The 22224-nt window shown below is 50.3% G+C and overlaps 1 protein-coding gene across 1 annotated transcript in view; it reads right to left on the bottom strand.

The window, feature by feature from the left end:
- Positions 1-22224, bottom strand: part of LOC311226580 (semaphorin-6D-like) — a 350344-nt gene that overhangs the window by 105776 nt on the left and 222344 nt on the right. The window contains exons 3-6 of the mRNA XM_084312000.1: positions 6474-6678; positions 5722-5836; positions 5472-5529; positions 3622-3678 (exon numbers count right to left, since the gene is read on the bottom strand). Coding sequence (XP_084168126.1) covers positions 3622-3678; positions 5472-5529; positions 5722-5836; positions 6474-6615 — 372 coding nt within the window. The 5' untranslated portion in view covers positions 6616-6678. The remainder of the gene's footprint in view (positions 1-3621; positions 3679-5471; positions 5530-5721; positions 5837-6473; positions 6679-22224) is intronic.

Below are 22224 nucleotides of genomic sequence, written 5' to 3'. Positions count from 1 at the left end.
CAATGTTCTGAGTTACCATATAATATACAATACACAATACTATGCAGTGTACTAATGTACAGTACTATCTAGTGCAAAGCAGAAATGGGATGAGGTACAATTTTAGGTACAATTTACAGTAAGGTGTACGAGTTGTAGTGCAATCCTTCATCCATAAATATAAAGTGTGGGGAGTGGGTGCTACAGTGTGTTTGTTTAAAGTGGGTGTGTGCTATAAGTGTGTGGAGTGGGTGCTACAGTGTGTTTGTTTAAAGTGAGTGTGTGCGTGTGGATGTGTGTGCTATGTGCGTTTGGTGGTTGTTGTTGTGTAGTGTTCATTCATTGTTCGTTTAGCAGCCTGATGGCCTGGGGATAGAAGCTTCTTCTGAGTCTTTCTGTGCTCGCCTTGAGACTCCTGTATCGCTTGCCTGACCGCAGCAGTTCAAAGAGGCAGTTGTTCGGGTGACTGGAGTCTTTAATGATTCTCTTAGCCTTGCCCTTGCAACGCTTGTAGTAAATGTTCTGGAGGGTGGGGAGCCCCCCTCCAATTGTGCGTTCGGCTGAACGTGTCACTCTTTGTAGTCTGCTTTGGTCTTGTGCAGTGCTATTCCCAAACCAGGAGGTGATGTTGCCGGTCAAGATGCTCTCTATTGTACATGAGTAGAAGTTCTTAAGGATCTTCTGGCTGACTTGGAACTTCCTTAGGCGCCTGAGGAAGTAGAGGCGTTGTCGTGCCTTCTTCACAACACTGTTAATGTGTGTGGTCCATGTCAAGTCCTCGGATATGTAGGCTCCGAGGTACTTAAAGCTTTTGACTCTCTCAACCGGTGCCCCGTCGATGCTGAGGGGGCTGTAGTCCTTGACCCCCGACCTCCTGAAGTCCACAATCATCTCCTTTGTTTTGCTGACGTTCAGGGAGAGGCTGTTTTCCTGGCACCATCCCGCCAGGACCTTGACCTCTTCCAGGTAGGCCCTCTCGTCGTTGGCAGAGATCAGGCCCACCACCACTGTGTCGTCAGCAAATTTGACGATTGTATTGCTACTCCGCTGAGCCACACAGTCGTGTGTGTACAGGGAGTAGAGGAGGGGACTCAGAACACAGCCCTGGGGGGCCCCTATGTTGAGGGTGATGGATGAGGAGGTGCAGTTGCCTGCTCTCACCACCTGGGGTCTGCCAGTCAGGAAGTCCAAGACCCACTGGCAGAGGTCATAGCCCAAGCCCAGGTCCCTGAGCTTGGCTATGAGTATGGAGGGGACTATGGTATTGAATGCCGAGCTGTAGTCGATGAATAGCATTCTCACATAGTTCCCCTGCCTCTTGTCCAGGTGTGATGCTGCTGTGTGCAGCACATGGGATATGGCGTCCTCCGTGGACCTGTTGGGGCGGTATGCAAATTGCAGGGGGTCCATGTTGATGGGGAGGGAGGAGCAGATGTAGCCCTTTACTAGCTTCTCGAAGCACTTCATGGCTATGGAGGTGAGAGCTACAGGGCGGTAGTCGTTGAGGCAAGCAGGCTTGGATTTTTTGGGTACAGGGATAATAGTGGACTTCTTCAGGCAGGTGGGGATGACAGCCTGTTCTAAGGACAGGTTAAATATGTCAGTGAATACTGGGGCCAGTTGGTCGGCACAGACTTTTAGGACGCGGCCGGGGATGCCGTCTGGACCTGCTGCCTTCCTGATATTCACTTTTTTAAAGGTCCGCCTCACCTCATGCTCTGTTACCCTGAACACTGCGCCTCCATCAGCAGCCGACCCCCCCCCCCCCCCCATTGCCGAGGCTTGTGAGCTGGTGCTGTTATTACCAGCATCAAACCTCGCATAGAAGGTATTGAGGTCATTTGCTAAGGAGATGTCACTGTTCAGTTTGAGGGAGGCGCCTTTGTAGTCTGTCATCGTTTTGAGCCCCTGCCACATAGCTCTAGAGTCAGCTTGTTCAAACTGGAGTTCAATTTTATCCCTGTAGCGTCGTTTGGCCTCTGACACAGTCCTCCTTACGTTGTATCGCGCCACCTTGTGGTCATTCATGTTGCCTGCCTCTAGGCCGTCGTTGTATGCTTTGGTGCGCTCTCTCAGAGCTTCACGGACGGATTTGTCTACCCAGGGTTTTTGATTTGGGTAAACTTTCATTTTGGTAGTGGGGATTGTTTCTTTCACCCTAGTACAAACATAGTCCAGCACTGTCTCCGTGTAGGCATTAATGTTATCTGTGTCGCGGAACACATTCCAGTCTGTGTTGTGAAACACTGACCGGATCGTATCCTCTGACGTCACATCCCATTTCTGCACCTCTCGCGAGACTACGGGAGTACTTTTAATTCTCTGTCTGTACTTCGGTGTAAGAAAAATTGATGCGTGATCTGACTTACCGAAGCCACTATCAGAATGAGCCTTGTAGCCACCTTTAAATTGCGTGTAACAGTGATCTAGGATGTTACCGCCTCTGGTGTTGCAAGTCACATGCTGATAGGAGTCGGGCAATACCTTTCTCAGATTGGCGCTATTGAAATCTCCCAGAACTAAAATGGCGGCGTTAACATTCGCCTCTTGGATTCTATTTACCTCGTCGTGTAGTCTGGAGAGCGCAACCTTGTTGCTGGCTTGCGGTGGAATATACACTCCGACCAGGACGATCGCCGTTAACTCCCTCGGGAGGAAGAAAGGACGACACTTGATGGTTATATATTCCAGTTCTGGGGAGCAGTGGTTGGATAATTCCTTCACGTTAGTTGGGTCACTCCAATTTTTGTTCAACATGAAGGCAATACCTCCTCCACGTTGTTTACCGGATTCTGCTGTTCTATCCTTGCGGTGAATGAAGAAATGATCGGCCGGTTGGATGGCGTGGTCTGGGACTTCTGGCGCCAGCCACGTCTCGATGAAGCAGAGAACGTTACAGTCCCTAACGTCTCTCTGGAATTGAATCCTTGCTCGGATGTCGTCTAGTTTATTGTCTATTGATTGTACATTGGCTAGCAATATACTGGGTAGTGGTGTCCTGTGCCGCCTGGTTCTCAGCCTGTTACGGACTCCAGCTCTCTTTCCTCGCCGTCTGGGTCCTTTGTCCCTGGGGGCGAGATCCGGTCCTGATGTCCTCAAGATCTCAACGGGCCATTGTTGCGGTTCAGAGAGCTGATCCAGAGAGTAATCCAGTCGGTAAGTTTCCCGTAATCCAATGTCTATAAGTGACTGACGGTCATACACATTAAATGCACCTACTGTTGGTACAGACAAAACTCTTAAAACTATAAATATTAACAAAAGTATGCACAGTCTCGACGGAGCGCACAGACAGGCAGCCGGTCGTAGCGGCGCCATCTTTGTATTGTTAATCTTTGTTCTTCCATTTCATTGGTTGTTAGTCATTTTTATTGTTTTTATTCATTTTTATTGTTTTATTCATTTAACTTTTTGTCTATATCTCCTGTAGCACTCTGAGATTCTCGTGAATATAAAGTGCGGTACAAATTGAATCTATTATTATTAATTATTATTATTATTATTATTATTATTATTATTATTATTATTATTATTATTATTATTATTATTATTATTATTATTATGCGAAAAGACACATTTAAATTGCCTTCAATTGACAATAAAGTAATCTGCTTCTAAAAAAACATAAAAAACAATACTCACGCTGTTTTTCCCTCTGACTGTACACTTGTTGACATCCTTGGACCTCCAGGTCAACTTCTGAACACGAAGCAGAAGGACAGGAAACACAACGTCAAAGACAACGCACAATGCACGCACATGCACACACACACTCTTCACTCACACACGCTTGTTCAGTTCACACACACGCACACGCACACACACACACACACACACATGAAAGAGTGGACTCCCAGAGTGCTCTTGGAGAGCTGAGCTGTGACCTCTGCTTTGATTTGAGGCAGGATACAGATCAATGAAACCATGTTCCCTTTGCCGTCTCTCGCATTATGACTTCTCCTGTTCTGTAGTCATGCTCTATACCGTCTGTACTGCCATGTAGCGGTGGAATACGTGACTGTTTCACCAATGTGATGACTGTAAGACATGACTGGCACTGACTGAGTACACCACTGAGGCAATGTCTGGGTGGTCAACATTAAAAAGGTATCCGATGTTTGACCACTAGTTGATGTGAAATCAGCGAGCATTTTGTAAAAAATCTAAAATAATTATAAAATGCCCTTGTTTATGAGAGGGGACCCTATTAACTGTTACACCTCTGAACGGCATGCTGTGGTACAGGTAGCTAGCCAGGTAGCATAACAGTCTGTTAACAGCTGGGAGAACAGAAAAGAAAGACGAAGAAAGAGACTGGATATGTTAACGTTTTGTATTGTTGTTTCACTAAGTTCATGTTCACAGTAACATTCAGAATGAATGCTTTTTGTTGCCAAAATGCGCGAGCTCTGTCCACTAGCATTAGCTGTTAGCAATGACAACAGCCAGCTAGCTCGCTTGTTTGAGTATCTCACGTTCGTTAATTAATTAGTAATCAAATAGTTCCCAGTGACTATCGAATAGTCATTTTGTGCATTTTTCCCATCCCTACGTAGAACACAAAAAGAGTGCACTGGAGGTGTGTTAACATGCTCTTGTGCTTCAATTTGATTGGTCTATACCAGGGGTTCCCAAAAAAAATCCTGCCTGGTCCACTTTTTAGGATTCAAATGACTTGGCGGGCCAACCCCTCACCCCTCACCCCTCCCTCATTCAAAATGCAGACATAGGTTACGTTATGTGAGAAGAACAGAGTTTATTTTGAACAGCTTGTCATTTCAGTTGCATGAAATGCAAGTCCAAATGTAACATTCAATAATCATTAGTTTCTTTGTTACATGAAGGAGCATCAAATTTGCGCAATTTTACACTTTAACGCAGGCCTAGACTTTCATGAAATAAAATATTTAATTGTCCATGGCAGAGAAGCGCAACACTTGTTTGAATATTATCCGAAAGGAAACTAGATACGCAGGACCGCTTCAAACGTAACAATTAGCATACATTTCAAACACCTTTGAAAATGTCAAAACAAGTCTAACAACCAAAATGCTCTTAAAATAATAATATTCGGATCAAGCAGAACGTTTGATTAATAGAACTTTTCCTGGGGCAAATTAAAAAGCCTTGCGGGCCTGCCGTGGCCCGCGGGCCGCCTATTGGGAACCCCTGGTCTATACGATCTTCTTCGCAATCTAACAAGCCAACTGCCTGTCAATCAAAGGAGGTGGGACTCATTACAACTTCAAAACAGCAAAGGAAAATGTACTTTGCAAATGTTATATGAGGTAGGGAATGTATTCAGCTTGTAGACTAGAAAACAACAATAGAATAGATTTAGGTGGAAATGTGCATATAAAGGAAGGTCTGACGTTGCTGGTGAAATACATTATTTAAATAGGGGAGAGGTAGAGAGGTAGAGAAGGAAGGATACTAAATAAAGGAACGTCTCCTGGGACATTTTTTTTTTTTATTATTTCTTTTATACTTACCAGTTGAGGGACAAACTCTTCAGAGGCTGTGGTCAGATTTACTGCAAATACATGATCCCTGCAGGTTTGAAAAAACAAGATTTGTGGTTCAAATTACATATTTGTTTTATTCCAGTGAGTGTTTTTGGTGCAAGCATGTGTGTACGTGTATGTGCATGTGCATGTGTGTGTGTGCATGTGTGTGTGTGCGCGTGCGTGTGTGTGTGTGTGTGTGTGTGTGTGTGTGTGTGTGTGTGTGTGTGTGTGTCACCTAGCAGCGATGTAGAGCATGTGGTTGATCCGGAGCATCCTCTGGTAGTCCAGGCCCAGTCTGAGCGTATCGTTGTCCGACACCAGGCCCTGGAACCCTGGGTACTGGTAGGACTCTGCAGAGGGACAGCACGCAGTGTTGGTCTATTTATATATCTATCTATTATGTCTGTGTCTGTCTATGTCTATTAATTCTTATTTAAATATGTTATACATATGACATGTGTATGTGTATGTGTATTATTTGTATTTATATATGCACATATTATAAATATGACATGTATATGCTTATTTAATAACCCCACTTAATTAAATGTATTTAATAAATTCATCATCATCATCATCATCATCAGACCTTTATTTAAAGGAACACGCCAACATTTTGGGAAATTAGCTTACAGTCTTCTGCAGAGAGAGACAAGAAGATAGATACCAGTTTCCTCTCTGTGCGTTCGGTAGAAAGCTATCTGACTGCACGTTAGCCTAGCTTAGCACAATGAATGGAAGCGGACATGACCGGTTAGCCTAGGTATTGTCCAACTAACTTTGTCCTCCCGAACGCACAGAGAGGAAACTGGTATCTATCTTCTTGTCTCTCTCTGGAGAAGACAATAAGCTAATTTCCCTAAATATTGCAGTGTTCCTTTAAATACTCGTAAGATCATTGAGGTTGCCCTTATTTCCAATGATGAAGAGTAGAATTCAATACAAGATATGCCAACAAGCAGCCAGCATGTTAAACGTAGTACTCACGCTCCCAGCCGACGACTCTGATTGGCTCCAGGTCCTTGGGGAAAGGCGTGGTCGAGGTGGTGATCGGCAGGAAACAGGAAGCGATTGTTAGCAACACCAGCAGCGGTGGTCGCCATGGCGACATCCACTCAGAAGGGGCCATCTTGAGGGAGGGGTGGGGGGGGGGGAGTGGTGATGTCAACAAGGCATGGCGAGGATTCACTGTCTGGAAAAGAGAGAGAAAAGTCCTGTTTAAAAACACGGTGAGCAGCACCCCCATCGTTTCCTCGCGTTATCTAGAGTCTTAACCAGGTTGGGCAGACCACGCGTGGTGCTTTCATCCGAGGAGTTCTGGGCGAGGACGAGTGGACCTGCACATTGGATTACCTACCCCGACGACTGCTGAGCCCTATACGGCATGGAATATCTATTTGCTTTGGTGCTTTGATTTGTGGAGCGGATAATCGCCAACACCGGTGAGTGTTGGATTTACCCCGAGAGGAGCCAAGGTGAGACGGCGCTCAGACCAGACTGAGGTCGCCTCGCTTCTTCTTCGTTGTGGACCGACAGCGACAGCTACAGCTATCGTCTACAAGAGAGCCCAAGTGTATTCATCTGCGGATCAAGGTTCTACGGGCACTGTGTTCTGTACCTGGACTCTCCCTAGAAATCGTTGACCAGACGGGATACAGCCGACGGCTCTCCTACCCCCCCTACTGGCTTACAACCGGCGGGACCCCTTCAGTATATTATCCAGCTATAATCATTAAGTGACCATCGCTATAATCCCCTAAGAGCCAGGTTGTATACTTGCTTCCTGTGTAACCAGAGATTGGACATTCAGTGTTGATTTGCATACGAGTACTCATTTGCCTTACAAGAGCATTCAATTCAAATCATAAATGTAATAAGTAACTATTATATGTACCTTTTGCTATATATTAAATATTTGACTATTACCTTTGTGTGGACCTGATTTCATATGTGGGAAAGTGTTCATCATACTTAGATATCGTGTACTGTATGGCCAGTAATTAAAGTACATAAAGCGGTAGTGGTTTAATGATACCATACTTATCAATACAGTCAGGGAATTGTACCCCTCAGTTACAATTGGTCCTTCGAGCCGGATGGTAATCAGTGTAATATTAATATAGTGGTATTAATATTGAAATGGCCTATGATGAACACTCCACGAAACGGTCCTCCTAAAGTAGAACGCCCGCAACGTAGACGACAGCCACCTCAGTACTTAGAGGATTACGCTGTCAGTAAACTACCTAGCCTTCTACAAACAGTAAACGCAGTAAAAGTAGAAAGTAAAATTATGTCCGACCCTATCAACCAGGATACCCCGACCACAGAGGCCCTAGTGGGTTCTAATGTAACTGACCAAGCTCACGGTGGGGACCAGGAGGGAACTGACACGACTTTACCCCCCGCCAAGACCGAAGAAGTAGTCCCCCCAGAGCTCCGGGAGGAAGACAACCCTCCAGAGGTGGAACTCTGCACGGAACAAGATGAGGAGAGCGCCGAGGAGATAGAGCTCCAGGACTCCCCAACGAGTACAGCCAGGAGCGGCTCACCTCTACAAGCGTCTTCCCCCAGCGAGGCGGAGAGGATGCTGTCACAGGCGTTCCTCGTCAGCCTGACAGCCTCTACCGAACGCGATCGACTCCAGGGTGAACGCGATCGACTTCAGGGTGAACGCGATCGACTCCAAACACAGCAGCGGAGCGAAGAAGAGCACATACGCCTGGAGATGAGACGCCTTCAGACGGAAGAGAATATGGCAAGAGACCGGTCCGACACCCAGCGCGCCGCTGACGGTGCCCAAAGAGAAGCAGAGCGCGACATCGCTCTCATCCAGCGCGAAGCCGAGCGCGACAGACTACAGGGCGAGCGCGACAGACTACAAGCCGAGCGCGACAGACAACAAGCGCAGCTAATGGAGCAGCTGATCACCAGGGCAACACCCCCTCCCTCCACAAGGGGTTCCAGAGCCTCGTCAAGACACACGTCAAGGGCACCCTCCCCTAACCGATTAGGCGACCTTGAACTCGACCACCAGAGAGAGTCTACACCCCCCTCCGAACTCCGTCCCCGACCGGTCCAAGCGAGACCCAGCTACAAGGAAGGAACGGCGGACACGGCGGAGAGGCTAAATAAACGACTACAGGATCTAGATGACCTGGCAGAAGAAGAAGAGGGAGAAGAGGAGAGTCAAGCCCGACAGCAGCACATTACTCCACAGGACCAGGAGGTCCAGTACAGCCCAGGCTATACCCCCGCGGCTCTGCGCTACAGACCCCCGACTCGATTCACGGGTGAGCATGACGCACGACCAGTCCCGAGGAATAGCACCTGGACCAGCGGGCCATGGTACCCTGCCAGTACCAGCCCACCGAGAGGCGTAAGAAGAGACTCGCCCAGGAGGCCTCTCTCCCAACGCTCACCGATGTGCCAGCCATCCATGGCGTCATACATTGGCACACCGACGTTTCCAGACTTCACCCATGAGAATCGAGCACAGTACACGGAGCTCCGGATGTGCTTAGAGACAATGATGGTGGATGTCGCTGATGAACGCCACAAGTATGCAATATTATTGAAGCACCTGAAAGTGCCCCGAGCGCACAACATAGCGCTAGCCTATGCCACCTCTACGACCCCATACACCGCGGCTCTAGCAGCGCTGGACCAGAGATATGGACGTATATGGGATTACGTAATACAGGAGATAAGGCATATCGACCGCCTACCCCCAGCAACAGACAATCGCTCACTAGACGACCTGTCTATAAAAGTACAATCCCTGGTAGGGATGCTGGGGGCGCAACGAGAAAAGGGTATGCACGAACTATACGCAAACTCGAACGTCGAGAGGATTTTAGAGAAGCTGCCGCCCGCCCGACAGGAGCGCTTCAGGCGGCAAAGAGACCACCGTGATCCTAACGGTCCCGAGCCATCCCTCCTAGATTTAGCCGACTTCCTGACGAGAGAAGTCAGCAGCCTACGGCTGGATACGTTCGTGCGGAGCACGCCAAGCTCCAGAGAGGGACCTAGGAGAGTAAACGATGGCCGAAGATCGGTGACTGTCATGCACCAATCAGAATCAGTACCGAGCAGCAAGAACCACAGTACCCCCTCGACGAAAGAGAAGTGGAAGATGGTGTGCCCGTACTGCGAGAAGGAACACTGGTTGTCACAATGTGACCAGTTCAAGAAGATGACCGCTGAAGAAGTAAGTCAGTGGATAAAGTCCAACAGGCGCTGTTACCGATGTGCGCGCAGTCACATGGCAGCCGAGTGCCGCCTAAAGAAGAGGTGTAGTCGGTGTGACGGAGCCCATCTGGATGTCCTACACGACAGTAACAAAAGAAAGCCTGCACCATCCAACAGCACCAAGGCAAGTGTTATGTACATTGACCCCGCTAGCAGCAGCGGCGCCCAGGTGCTCTTAAAGGTGGTCCGTGTAACACTGAGTTACCAAGATAAGGTCATGGACACTTACGCCGTCCTTGACGACGGGTCAGAGAAGACCCTTCTCCTCGCGTCCGCTGCGGCCCAGCTGGGGCTGCGGGGGAGCGAGAACCAGATGACGATTCGGACAATAAGAAGAGATCTAAAGACGATAAAGGGCGAGAATGTCTCCTTCACTATCGCAGCAAGCGGGCAGCCAGAGAGACGGTACAGGATTACTAATGCTTTCACCAGCCAAGAAATAGGACTATCGCAGTACACCTACCCCATCGCCAAGCTGACGGAGAAATATGTGCACCTGCGTCAACTACCTATACCGCTCATAGACGGTGCCACCCCGACCCTGCTGATAGGCTCCGACCATGCAGACCTCATAGTCCCTGTAACTGAGGGGTACAATTCCCTGACTGTATTACTAGATATGATACTTACTACCACTACCTTTGTACTTAATATTCGGCCACCCAGTACTCGGCATAAATATATTATGATGAACACTGTCACGTAGATGAAACGGATCCAACACAAATGTACGAATTAGAAATAGGTCTTTATTTCTACACAGCGATGGTGTGTAGAGCAAGCACTTAATCAAATCAATCACATTTATGAATGGGAATTAGTATGCACTTTTATGGCAAGAGTATTCGTCGGTATATCAATAGAGAATGTCCAATCTCTGAAGGCGCAGGTGGTACATATACGACCTGGAATAGTTAAGGGATAACAGCAATGATACTTTAATGATTATAGACTGGATACACTAGGGGGGGTTAATCCGGTCGCTTGTAAGCCGACAGGAGTAGGAAGGGGGGGGGGGTAGAGTCCGGCTGCCTCATCCGGCCAAGGGTATCCCAGGTGAACCCACTGTAGTGCCGTTCAATGCGGCGGCGATCCTTGGACCGCAGATGAAAGCAGATGGACTCTTTGTGGGCCGGCGTCCTCCGGTCCACGGAGGAGAGACGTGAAGCGACCTCGTCTTGCAGAGCGTCTCCTCACCTTGCGTCCTCTCCAGGGGGGGGGTTCCAACACACGGCAGTGTCGGGGGTCTTTATCCATGGAATAATCAACGTATACAAAGCATAATCCGTGCCTGGGAAGGCGGGCTGTCGTCGGTAGAATAATCCGGTATACAGGTCCACTCGCTCGTCGGCTCTGGGGCTCCTCGGGTGCAATCTCACATGGGGTCGATCATCCTGGATAAACAGCCAGTTTTCTGCCCGAAACGATGGGGTGCTGACTACGGTAGTATTCTCACCGCACGAAGCACTATATATTAACAGACTATTATTAGCTTAATAGACTACGTCCAACTCGACGATATAGTGCCAAATATGACTATTCAAATATTAATATACACGATGTCTCAATACCGATGGTAGGCCGAACTTGGCCTTACTCCCACACGTGGCGTCGCGGGGAGGCTTTACGTCTGTGACTCTATTGGAGGGTAAGAAACTGGACTGAAAAGGAAGTCCTACTTTAGTAGCGCAGTATATATACGCACTATGAACAAATAGTCCCATTAGTGGTGCGGTAGCCAGATTCCTACGCGGAACTAGGACTTGTTCGTACATGTTGAGCGGTACGTTTGAACTGGGTCTGAGGGGTATGGCAGCCTGGCACCAAGGTCTCGACCAATAGTAGAATGGAGACTATTATGGGATGTTCAGTAGGCTAGAATGGATATTCAATGCATATTGTACAAGGAATATACAAGGGATATCAGGGAATATTAGAGAATATACAAATACAATTAAATATATATATATAATAAATATATATATTCGGTTTAATCTGGCCCTTCACAACAGCCACCCCCTGATTGGTCCCAGACCTAATCAGTTAAGCAGAGACAGATTAATCGCGTTGTCTATTTACACATAAGGGTTTGCTGTAGGGGTCAGTCAACTTCACAAAGTCATAGGGTTATAGGGTCATGGTCATCATCGATTGTGTCTGGGAGTCGGGGCAGTTCTATGAGCCTCGCCACGGGACGGGTGTAAGTGCGACCCTGGACAAGCACTTCAGCTGCTCGGACCTTGCCGTCGGCACCGGTGATCACTTTGCTTACGCGGCCGGCCGGCCACATAGCTCTGGGCAGTGATTGATCAATAATCATGACGACTGTTCCTTCTGTCAAATTGTCTCTCTCCTTTACCCACTTCTGGCGGGTCTGTAGAGACGGTAGGTAGTGCAGTAGGAAACTGCTCCAAAACTTGTCGGCTAATACTTGGCTGTACCTCCACATTCGTCGGCCGTTCGCTTCTTCAGGCCGGTACATTGTCTGGGGTAATGCAGGATCTAGCCGCCCCATCAGGAGTGTGTTGGGGTCTGCGGAGATAACAGTGCTCAATCCACAGAACACAGGCTTCTTATTTTCCACCTCCTCTGGACTTGCTTCCCTCGGGATAGGCATGGGCCACTGTCCTTCCGGGAGTCTTAGGAATGCGGGGCCGTCACTGTAAGCATTGCGACGGGTGAGGTCATCCAGGGGCATCCCCCGGGTGATGACGTCAGCTGGGTTCTGTTTTGTATCAACGTAGCGCCACTCTGTTTCTCCGGTTAACTCTTCGGTTAAGTCTTGAATCTCGGTGACTCTGACTCCCACGAAGACTTTGTACTTGCATGAGTCCGATTGGATCCAGGCGAGTACTGTCGTGGAATCTGACCACAGGATTGTTCTAGACACCGGTATGGTGAGCTCACGTTGGATGAGCGTGGCTAGGTGCGCTCCGGCTAGGGCTGCGCAGAGCTCTAGACGTGGGATAGATTGTTGCTTGCGTGGGGCTATTCTCGAGCGGGCGAGGACAAATGCTGTGTAGATCTCTCCCCCCTTTTCTTGGGCCCGCAAGTAGGCTACTGATCCGTATGCGACCTCTGAGGCGTCACTGAAGACGTGTAAGTCCATTTTACATGTCTCTGGCCTCACCGTGGGTGGGAAGTAGCTTCGGCGCATATTAACGCCTGGGAGTGAGTGGAGCTCCATCTCCCACTCTCTCCAGGTGGATGCAAGGTGTGCGGGAATGGGGTCGTCCCAGCCCTGGTCCTTGTCCCACAATGCTCGTACAATCATTTTTGCCCTGGTGGTGTACGGTAGAATACATCCTAGCGGGTCATATTGTCGGGCGAGTGTTGTGTACACACTCCGTCTGGTGGTCGGCGCCGCCGCCGGCCTTCCCTTCTCCGTAGTCAGGGGCTTGTGTCTGTAGTGAAGCGAATCTGTTTTGAATCGCCACACCAATCCCAGGGTCATCTCCTGGGCTTCTCCCGGGATTGTAGCCATCCAGGTCTCGCTGCTGGCTGCCTTGTCCTCGGAGGAGAGGCTGCGCAGTACTTGCGGATCGCTGCTGGCCCACTGCCTGAGATCAAAGCCGCCTTTGATCAATGAGGCGCGGAGTTTAATCAGGAGAGCCTCGGCTTCTTCCTGGGTTGAAAGGCTTTGTAGACAGTTGTCTACGTAGAAGCTGTTCTTTACGCTGTGTCGGACCTCTTCGTCCGCTGCTGGGTCCTCTGCTACATGTTTCTGTAGTGCAAATGTAGCACAGCAGGGGCTGCACGTCGTTCCGAAGGGGAGGACTTCCCATTGGTAGATGGCTGGGTGCTCATCTCCTGGCTTCTCTCTCCATAGGAACCGTAACAGGGGCTTGTCCTCCTCTACTAATCTCACCTGCAGGAACATTCCTTTAATGTCCCCGCTGATGGCCACCTTTTCCTGGCGGAAGCGGAGTAGAACGCCGAGTAGGGAGGGGCCGAGTGTGGGACCGGGCAGTAACTCTTTATTCAGATTTTGGGATCCGATCTGGTAGCTGCAGTTAAATACTATGCGGTCTTTACCGTTGTGATGGACCTTGTGGTGAGGCACGTACCACGATTCAGTGGTCTGGTCAGCCTCTTTAATGTCCATCTTTGTGACGTGTCCCGCTGTGATGAGCTTCTCAATCTCAGCGCGGTATACACTCTCTTGGGCGGGGTTCTTGGCTAAGCGCCGCTCCGTGTTCAGCAGGTACCGTTCTGTGGCGTCTGTCTTGGCGTGGAAAGTAGGCATTCCTTCTCGCCGCAGGAGTGGCGTGGCGTATCTCAACACGCCGTTGACCGGGACTCTCTTGGTCCCTGTCTCGAGGAGGTGAATGGCGTAAATGTCATCTTTAGAGCGAATGTCTTTCTTTCCGTTCTTAAAGGGCATTTGTTCCAAGGTCCATAGCCGCTCTACGTGTTGCAGGAGTGCGGTTTCTCCCTCTGTGACTCGGGAGTGGAGACATCTAGTGGCTGTACTTCGGTTGAGAGATTTGGCGAGCGGGCCTTGGAGAGTCCATCCCAAACGGGTCTCGACTGCTGCAGGACAGCCTCGGGGTCCGGTATGAACCCGGTCTATCGGGACAATGAGGTCTGCATGGTCGGAGCCTATCAACAGGGTCGGCATAGCATTGTCTATGAGCGGGATCGGTAACTTGCGCAGATGTACATATTTCTCCATCAGCTTGGCGACGGGGTATGTGTACCGCGACAGTCCTATTTCTTGGCTGGTGAAAGCGTCTGTAATCTGGTACCGTCGCTCAGGCTGGCCGCTTGCTGCGATAGAGAATGAGACATTCTCGCCCTTTATCGTCTTCAAATCTCGTCTTATTGTCCGAATTGTCATTTGGGTTTCGCTTCCCCGCAGCCCTAGCTGGGCCGCAGCGGAGGCGAGCAGAAGGGTCTTCTCTGACCCGTCATCGAGGACGGCGTAAGTGTCCAGGACTTTATTCTGGTAGCTTAGTGTCACACGCACTACTTTTAGGAGTACTCGGGCTCCACTGCTGCTGGCGGGATCGATGTACATGACGCTCGCTTTGCTGCTGGATGGTGCGGGTGAAGGGCGCCGTCTGTTACTGTCGTGAAGTATGTCCAGATGGGCTCCATCGCACTTGGTGCACCTTTTCTTTAAGCGGCATTCGGCTGCCTTGTGTGAGCGCGCACAGCGAAAACAGCGCTTGTTGGACTTTATCCATTGACTTGCTTCCTCCGCGTTCAGCTTGGGGAAGGAGTCACATTGCGCTAGCCAGTGTTCTTTCTCACAGTAGGGGCACACTATCTTCCACTTCTCCGTTCTGGAGGGGGTACTGTGGCTCCTGCTGCTCGGTACTGACTCCGATTGGTGCATCACAGTCACCGATCTTCTTCCATCATTTAGTCGTCTGGTTCCTTCTCTGGAGCCAGGGGTGCTCCGTCCGAATGTATCTAGCCGTAGGCTGCTGACTTCTCTCGCCAGGAAGTCTGCTAGATCGAGGAGGTTCGGTTCGGGGCCATTCGGGTCTCGGTGGTCTCTCTGCCGCCTAAAACGCTCCTGTCGAGCGGGCGGCAGCTTCTCCAAGATCCTTTCCACATTTGAGTTGGCGTAAAGTTCATGCCTCCCCTTCTCTCTCTGCGCTCCCAACATCCCTACCAGGGACTGCACTCTGATGGACAGGTCGTCCAGTGCTCGATTGTCTATTGCTGGGGGTAAGCGGTCGATGTGTCGGATCTCCTGGATCACGTAATCCCATATGCGCCCATACCTCTGGTCCAATGCTACCAGCGCTGCTGTGTATGGGGTGGTGGAAGTCGCGTAGGCGAGCGCTATATTATGTGCGCGGGGTACCTTTAAGTGCTTCAGTAGGATGGCGTATTTGTGGCGTTCATCCAATACATCCACCAACATGGTCTCCAGACACATGCGGAGTTCTGTATACTGGGCCCGGTTCTCTTGGGTGAAGTCGGGTACCATAGGCGTGCCAATGTATGACGCTGACTGTGGATACATCGGCGAGCGTTGGGGGAGAGGCCTCCTAGGCGAGTCTCCTCCCGCTCCTTGGTATGGGCTGGTACCGGCAGTGTACCATGGCCCGCTTGTCCAGGTGCTGTTCCTCGGTGCGGGTCGTGCATCGTGCTCACCCGTGTATAGAGTCGGGGGTCTGTAGCGCAGCTCCGCGGGAGTATAGCCTGGGCTGTACCGGACCTCCTGGTCCGGTAGAGTACTGTGCTGTCGTCGGGCGTGGTTCTCCTCCTCTTCCTCTTCGTCTTCAGTTAGGTCATCCAGTGCTTGTAGTCTCTGGTTTAGCCTCTCCACAGGATATGCTGCTCCTTCCCGGTTGCTGGGTCTCGCTTGGACCGGTGGGGGGAGGTGGTCTGTGGGGGGTATAGACCTCGTCTGTTGGTCAAGTTCAGGGTTGTTTACTCGGCTAGGGGATGCCGCCCTGGAGGTGTGTCTAGACGAGTTCCTGGAGCCTCTGGCGGAGGGAGAGGGTGTTGTCCCTCTGATCAGCTGTTCTATTAGTTGCGCTTGCTGTCTGTCGCGCTCTGCGTCCCGTAGAGCACCAGCAGCTGCTCGCTGGCTGTCTGCTCGGTCTCGGGCCACATTCTCTTCCCTCTGAATGCGTCTTATTTCTAGACGTATATGCTCTTCTTCGCTCCGCTGCTGGATCTGCAGTCGGTCGCGTTCAGCAGCGGCGTTCAGGCTGATGAGGAAGGCCTGCTGTAGGGTCCTCTCTGCCTCGCTGGGAGAAGGCGGTTGTATAGGGGAGCCTTCCCTCGGGGTACTCCTTGCGGAGCCTTGGAGCTCTATCTCCACGGTGCTCTCCCCGTCTTCTTCCGTGCCGAGTTCTCTCTCGGTAGCGTTGTATTCCTCCCGGGACTCATCGGGGACTACTTCTTCAGTACTGGCGGGGTGTGAAGTCATGTCTGGTTCCCACTGGTCCCCACCGTGAACTTGGTCAGTTACATTAGAACCCGTAGGGGCCTCTATGGTCGGGGTAGTCTGGGCGTTGGGGTTAGACATACTTTTACTTTCTAGTTTTACCGCGTTTACTGTTAGTAGAAGACTAGGTTGTTGACTGACAGCGTAAGCCTCTAAGTACTGAGGGAGCCGTCGTTCGCGCTGCGGGCGTTGGTTAGGAGGATCGTTTCGTGGAGTGTTCATCATAGGCCATTTCAATATTAATAACACTATATTAATATTACACTGATTACCCTCCGGCTCGAAGGACCAATTGTAACTGAGGGGTACAATTCCCTGACTGTATTACTAGATATGATACTTACTACCACTACCTTTGTACTTAATATTCGGCCACCCAGTACTCGGCATAAATATATTATGATGAACACTGTCACGTAGATGAAACGGATCCAACACAAATGTACGAATTAGAAATAGGTCTTTATTTCTACACAGCGATGGTGTGTAGAGCAAGCACTTAATCAAATCAATCACATTTATGAATGGGAATTAGTATGCACTTTTATGGCAAGAGTATTCGTCGGTATATCAATAGAGAATGTCCAATCTCTGAAGGCGCAGGTGGTACATATACGACCTGGAATAGTTAAGGGATAACAGCAATGATACTTTAATGATTATAGACTGGATACACTAGGGGGGGTTAATCCGGTCGCTTGTAAGCCGACAGGAGTAGGAAGGGGGGGGGGGTAGAGTCCGGCTGCCTCATCCGGCCAAGGGTATCCCAGGTGAACCCACTGTAGTGCCGTTCAATGCGCCGGCGATCCTTGGACCGCAGATGAAAGCAGATGGACTCTTTGTGGGCCGGCGTCCTCCGGTCCACGGAGGAGAGACGTGAAGCGACCTCGTCTTGCAGAGCGTCTCCTCACCTTGCGTCCTCTCCAGGGGGGGGGTTCCAACACACGGCAGTGTCGGGGGTCTTTATCCATGGAATAATCAACGTATACAAAGCATAATCCGTGCCTGGGAAGGCGGGCTGTCGTCGGTAGAATAATCCGGTATACAGGTCCACTCGCTCGTCGGCTCTGGGGCTCCTCGGGTGCAATCTCACATGGGGTCGATCATCCTGGATAAACAGCCAGTTTTCTGCCCGAAACGATGGGGTGCTGACTACGGTAGTATTCTCACCGCACGAAGCACTATATATTAACAGACTATTATTAGCTTAATAGACTACGTCCAACTCGACGATATAGTGCCAAATATGACTATTCAAATATTAATATACACGATGTCTCAATACCGATGGTAGGCCGAACTTGGCCTTACTCCCACACGTGGCGTCGCGGGGAGGCTTTACGTCTGTGACTCTATTGGAGGGTAAGAAACTGGACTGAAAAGGAAGTCCTACTTTAGTAGCGCAGTATATATACGCACTATGAACAAATAGTCCCATTAGTGGTGCGGTAGCCAGATTCCTACGCGGAACTAGGACTTGTTCGTACATGTTGAGCGGTACGTTTGAACTGGGTCTGGGGGGTATGGCAGCCTGGCACCAAGGTCTCGACCAATAGTAGAATGGAGACTATTATGGGATGTTCAGTAGGCTAGAATGGATATTCAATGCATATTGTACAAGGAATATACAAGGGATATCAGGGAATATTAGAGAATATACAAATACAATTAAATATATATATAATAAATATATATATTCGGTTTAATCTGGCCCTTCACAACAGTCCCGATAGACCGGGTCCATACAGGACCCAGAGGTTGCCCTGCAGCAGTCGAGACCCGCCTAGGATGGACATTACAAGGCCCCCTCGCCAAGTCTCTTAACCGAACAGCAGCCACTAGCTGCCTCCACTCCAGAGCGACAGAAGGAGACACCACACTCCTGCAGCATGTCGAGAGGCTATGGACACTAGAGACAATGCCCTTTAAGAACGAAAAGAAAGACATTCGTTCTAAGGAAGATATCTACGCTATAGCCCTCCTCGAGCACGGGACAAAGAGAGTCAACGTCAAAGGAGTGATGAGATACGCAACTCCACTCCTGAGGCGAGAGGGAATGCCCACCTTTCGTGCTACAAAAGAGGCGACGGAGCGGTATCTATTGAACACAGAGCGGCGCCTAGCCAAAGACCCCGCTCAAGAAGCTGTGTACCGCGCTGAGATTAACAAATTAATCACAGCGGGACACATAAAGAAAATTGACATTAAAGAGGCCGATCAGACGACCGAATCATGGTACGTGCCGCACCACAAGGTCCACCACAACGGCAAGGATCGCATTGTGTTTAACTGCAGCTACCAGATCGGATCACAAAATCTGAATAAAGAACTCTTGGCCGGCCCAACACTCGGCCCCTCCCTACTAGGCGTGCTACTACGCTTCCGCCAGGACAAGGTGGCTATCAGCGGCGAAATCAAAGGGATGTTCCTGCAGGTGAGGCTAGTGGAGGAGGACAAGCCCCTGCTGCGGTTCCTATGGAGAGAGAGGATCGGAGATGAGCACCCAACCATCTATCAATGGGAAGTCCTCCCTTTCGGAACCACATGCAGCCCATGCTGTGCTACGTTTGCACTGCAAAAGCACGTCGCAGAGGACCCAGCAGCAGATGAAGAGGTCCAACAAAGTGTGACAAATAGTTTCTACTTCTGTTTACAAAGCGTCTCGACGCCAGAAGAAGCCGAGGCTCTCCTACTCAAGCTCCGCGCCTCCCTGATCAAAGGCGGCTTTGATCTCAGGCAGTGGGCCAGCAGCGACCCGCAAGTACTGCGCCGCCTCTCCCCCGAGGACAAGGCCGCGAGCAGCGATACCTGGATGGCGACCATCCCAGGAGAAGCCCAAGAAATGACACTAGGACTAGTCTGGCGCTTCAAAACAGACTCGCTCCATTATAGACACAAACCCCTGATCAAGGAGCAGGGAAGGTCGACGGCAATACCGACCACCAGACGGAGTGTATACAGAACACTCGCCAGACAATATGACCCGTTGGGATGGATTCTACCTTACACCACCAGGGCAAAGATGATTGTAAGAGCGCTATGGGACAAAGACCAGGGCTGGGACGATCCCATACCCGAACACCTTGCATCCACATGGAGAGAGTGGGAGACGGAACTCCGCTCACTCCCAGGTGTTAATATACGCCGCAGCTACTTCCCACCCACAGTGAGGCCAGAGACATGCAAGATCGACCTGCACGTATTCAGCGACGCCTCCGAAGTAGCCTACGGTTCGGTGGCTTACTTGCGTGCCCAAGAGGAGGAAGGAGAAATACATACTGCTTTCATCCTGGCTCGCTCAAGAATAGCCCCACGCAAGCAACAATCTATCCCGCGCCTAGAGCTCTGCGCAGCCCTAGCAGGAGCGCAGCTCGCCACGTTAATCCAACGTGAACTCACCATTCCGGTGCAAAGAACAATCTTGTGGTCAGACTCCACGACCGTACTCACATGGATCCGGTCTGATTCGTGCAGATACAAGGTCTTCGTGGGAGTCAGAGTCACCGAGATTCAAGAGTTAACAGAAGTAACCAGCTGGCGGTATGTGGACACCAAACACAACCCAGCTGACGTCATCACCCGGGGAATGTCCCTGGATGACCTCACCCGTCCCAACCTCTACAGTGACGGGCCAGAGTTCCTCAAGCTCCCCGAAGAAGAGTGGCCTACACCCACCCCACGGGAGGCGAGCAAAGAGGAGGCAGAGAACAAGAAACCTATGTTCTGTGGGTTGACACACACACTCGTCCCCACAGACCCGGTTCTAGACGATTGCCTCACCCTAGAGAGTGCGCAGCTAAAGACATTTCTGTGGCACCACCCAGAGGTTCAGCCCACAACTGACATTTCAGCAGCTGACTACGAAGAAGCAGAACTCCTTCTACTACAACGAGCCCAGAAAGACTCGTTCCCCGATGAGCTAGCTTGTCTACAGGGAGCAAAGCCCGTCCCATCAGACAGCAGACTGCTTCACCTGGCCCCCGAGAGCGACGCCCATAATCTCATCAGAGTGGGTGGTCGTCTGCGGAGAGCCCCAGACCTACCGGATGACGTTAAGTACCCGATAGTCTTGAACAGCCGACACAAGGTCACAGAGCTGATCATAAAGAAATACGACGAGGATGTGCACCACGCAGGGGCAGAGAGAGTCTTCGCGGAGATCAGACGTCGTTATTGGATACTGCAAGGGAGAGAAGCAGTGCGGCGCTTCCAGCGAACCTGTCTAGACTGCCGTAAGTGGCGCGCGCAGCCCAGTATACCCCGGATGGCTGACCTACCTCCCTGTCGCCTCCGACTCGGCGACAAGCCCTTCCACTCCACCGGTATGGACTGTTTTGGCCCGCTGTATATAAAGAGAGGAAGAGGAACCGAGAAGCGGTGGGGTATTGTATTCAAATGCATGACCACCAGAGCGATACATATCGAACTCCTTCCAACCATGAGCACAGACTCATTCCTTATGGCCTTCCGAAGATTCACATCACGGAAAGGAAAACCGTCTACATTGTTGTCTGATCACGGGACAAACTTCAAAGGCGGAGAAAGAGAGCTGAGAGAGAGCTTCCAAGCTATGGGCCCAGAACTTAAGACCCACCTCGCTCCATCCCAGATTGACTTCCAGTTTAATCCCCCGAACACACCTCACTTCGGTGGAACCTGGGAACGAGAAGTACGTTCCATAAAGACAGCCCTGTACGCCGTGCTTGGGGCCCAGACTGTGGCGGAAGAAGTCCTAATGACAGTCCTCACGGAGATCGAGGGAGTATTGAACTCAAAGCCCCTCGGTTACGTCTCAAGTGATGTAGCAGATGTCAACCCAGTCACCCCCAACACCCTCTTGATGGGGCGGCTGGACCCCGCGCTACCACAGACAATGTACAGGCCTGAAGAAGCGAACGGCCGAAGAATGTGGAGGTACAGTCAAGTACTGGCTGATAAGTTTTGGAACAGCTTCCTACTCCACTACCTACCGTCTCTACAGACCCGCCAGAAGTGGGTAAAAGAGAGAGACAATTTGACAGAAGGAACAGTCGTCATGATCATCGACCAGTCACTACCCAGAGCTATGTGGCCGGCTGGCCGCGTAAGCAAAGTGATCACCGGTGCCGATGGAAAGGTCCGAGCAGCTGAAGTGCCCGTCCAAGGACGGATTTACACCCGACCCGTGGCGAGGCTAATAGAACTGCCAAGGCTCCCTGATACTATTGATGACGACCATGACCCTATGACTTTGTGAGTTGACTGACCCTTACAGCGGACATTGAGTAGTGGACAGTGCGGTTAATCTGTCTCTGCTCAGCTAATTAGGTGGGACTAATTAGGGGGCGGCTGTTGTGAAGGATCAGATTAAACCGAATATATATATTTATTTATGGATATATATTTAATAGTATTTGTATATCGTTTGATATCCCTTGTATATTCCTTGTACATATACACTGAATATCCCTTTATTCTACTACAGCCCATAATAGTTCATTCTCTTATTGGACAAAAGGACCAGGCGCCAGGGACAAGCCCCTGGCGTTCAAGTTCAAAGGTACCGACGAGACATGCCCTTACTAGCCTCAGCTC

The sequence above is a fragment of the Notolepis coatsorum genome (genome assembly GCF_963971535.1).
Source record: "Notolepis coatsorum genome assembly, chromosome: 4".
In the NCBI taxonomy this organism is placed as follows: domain Eukaryota; kingdom Metazoa; phylum Chordata; class Actinopteri; order Aulopiformes; family Paralepididae; genus Notolepis; species Notolepis coatsorum.
This window is presented reverse-complemented; position numbering and strand designations above follow the sequence as displayed.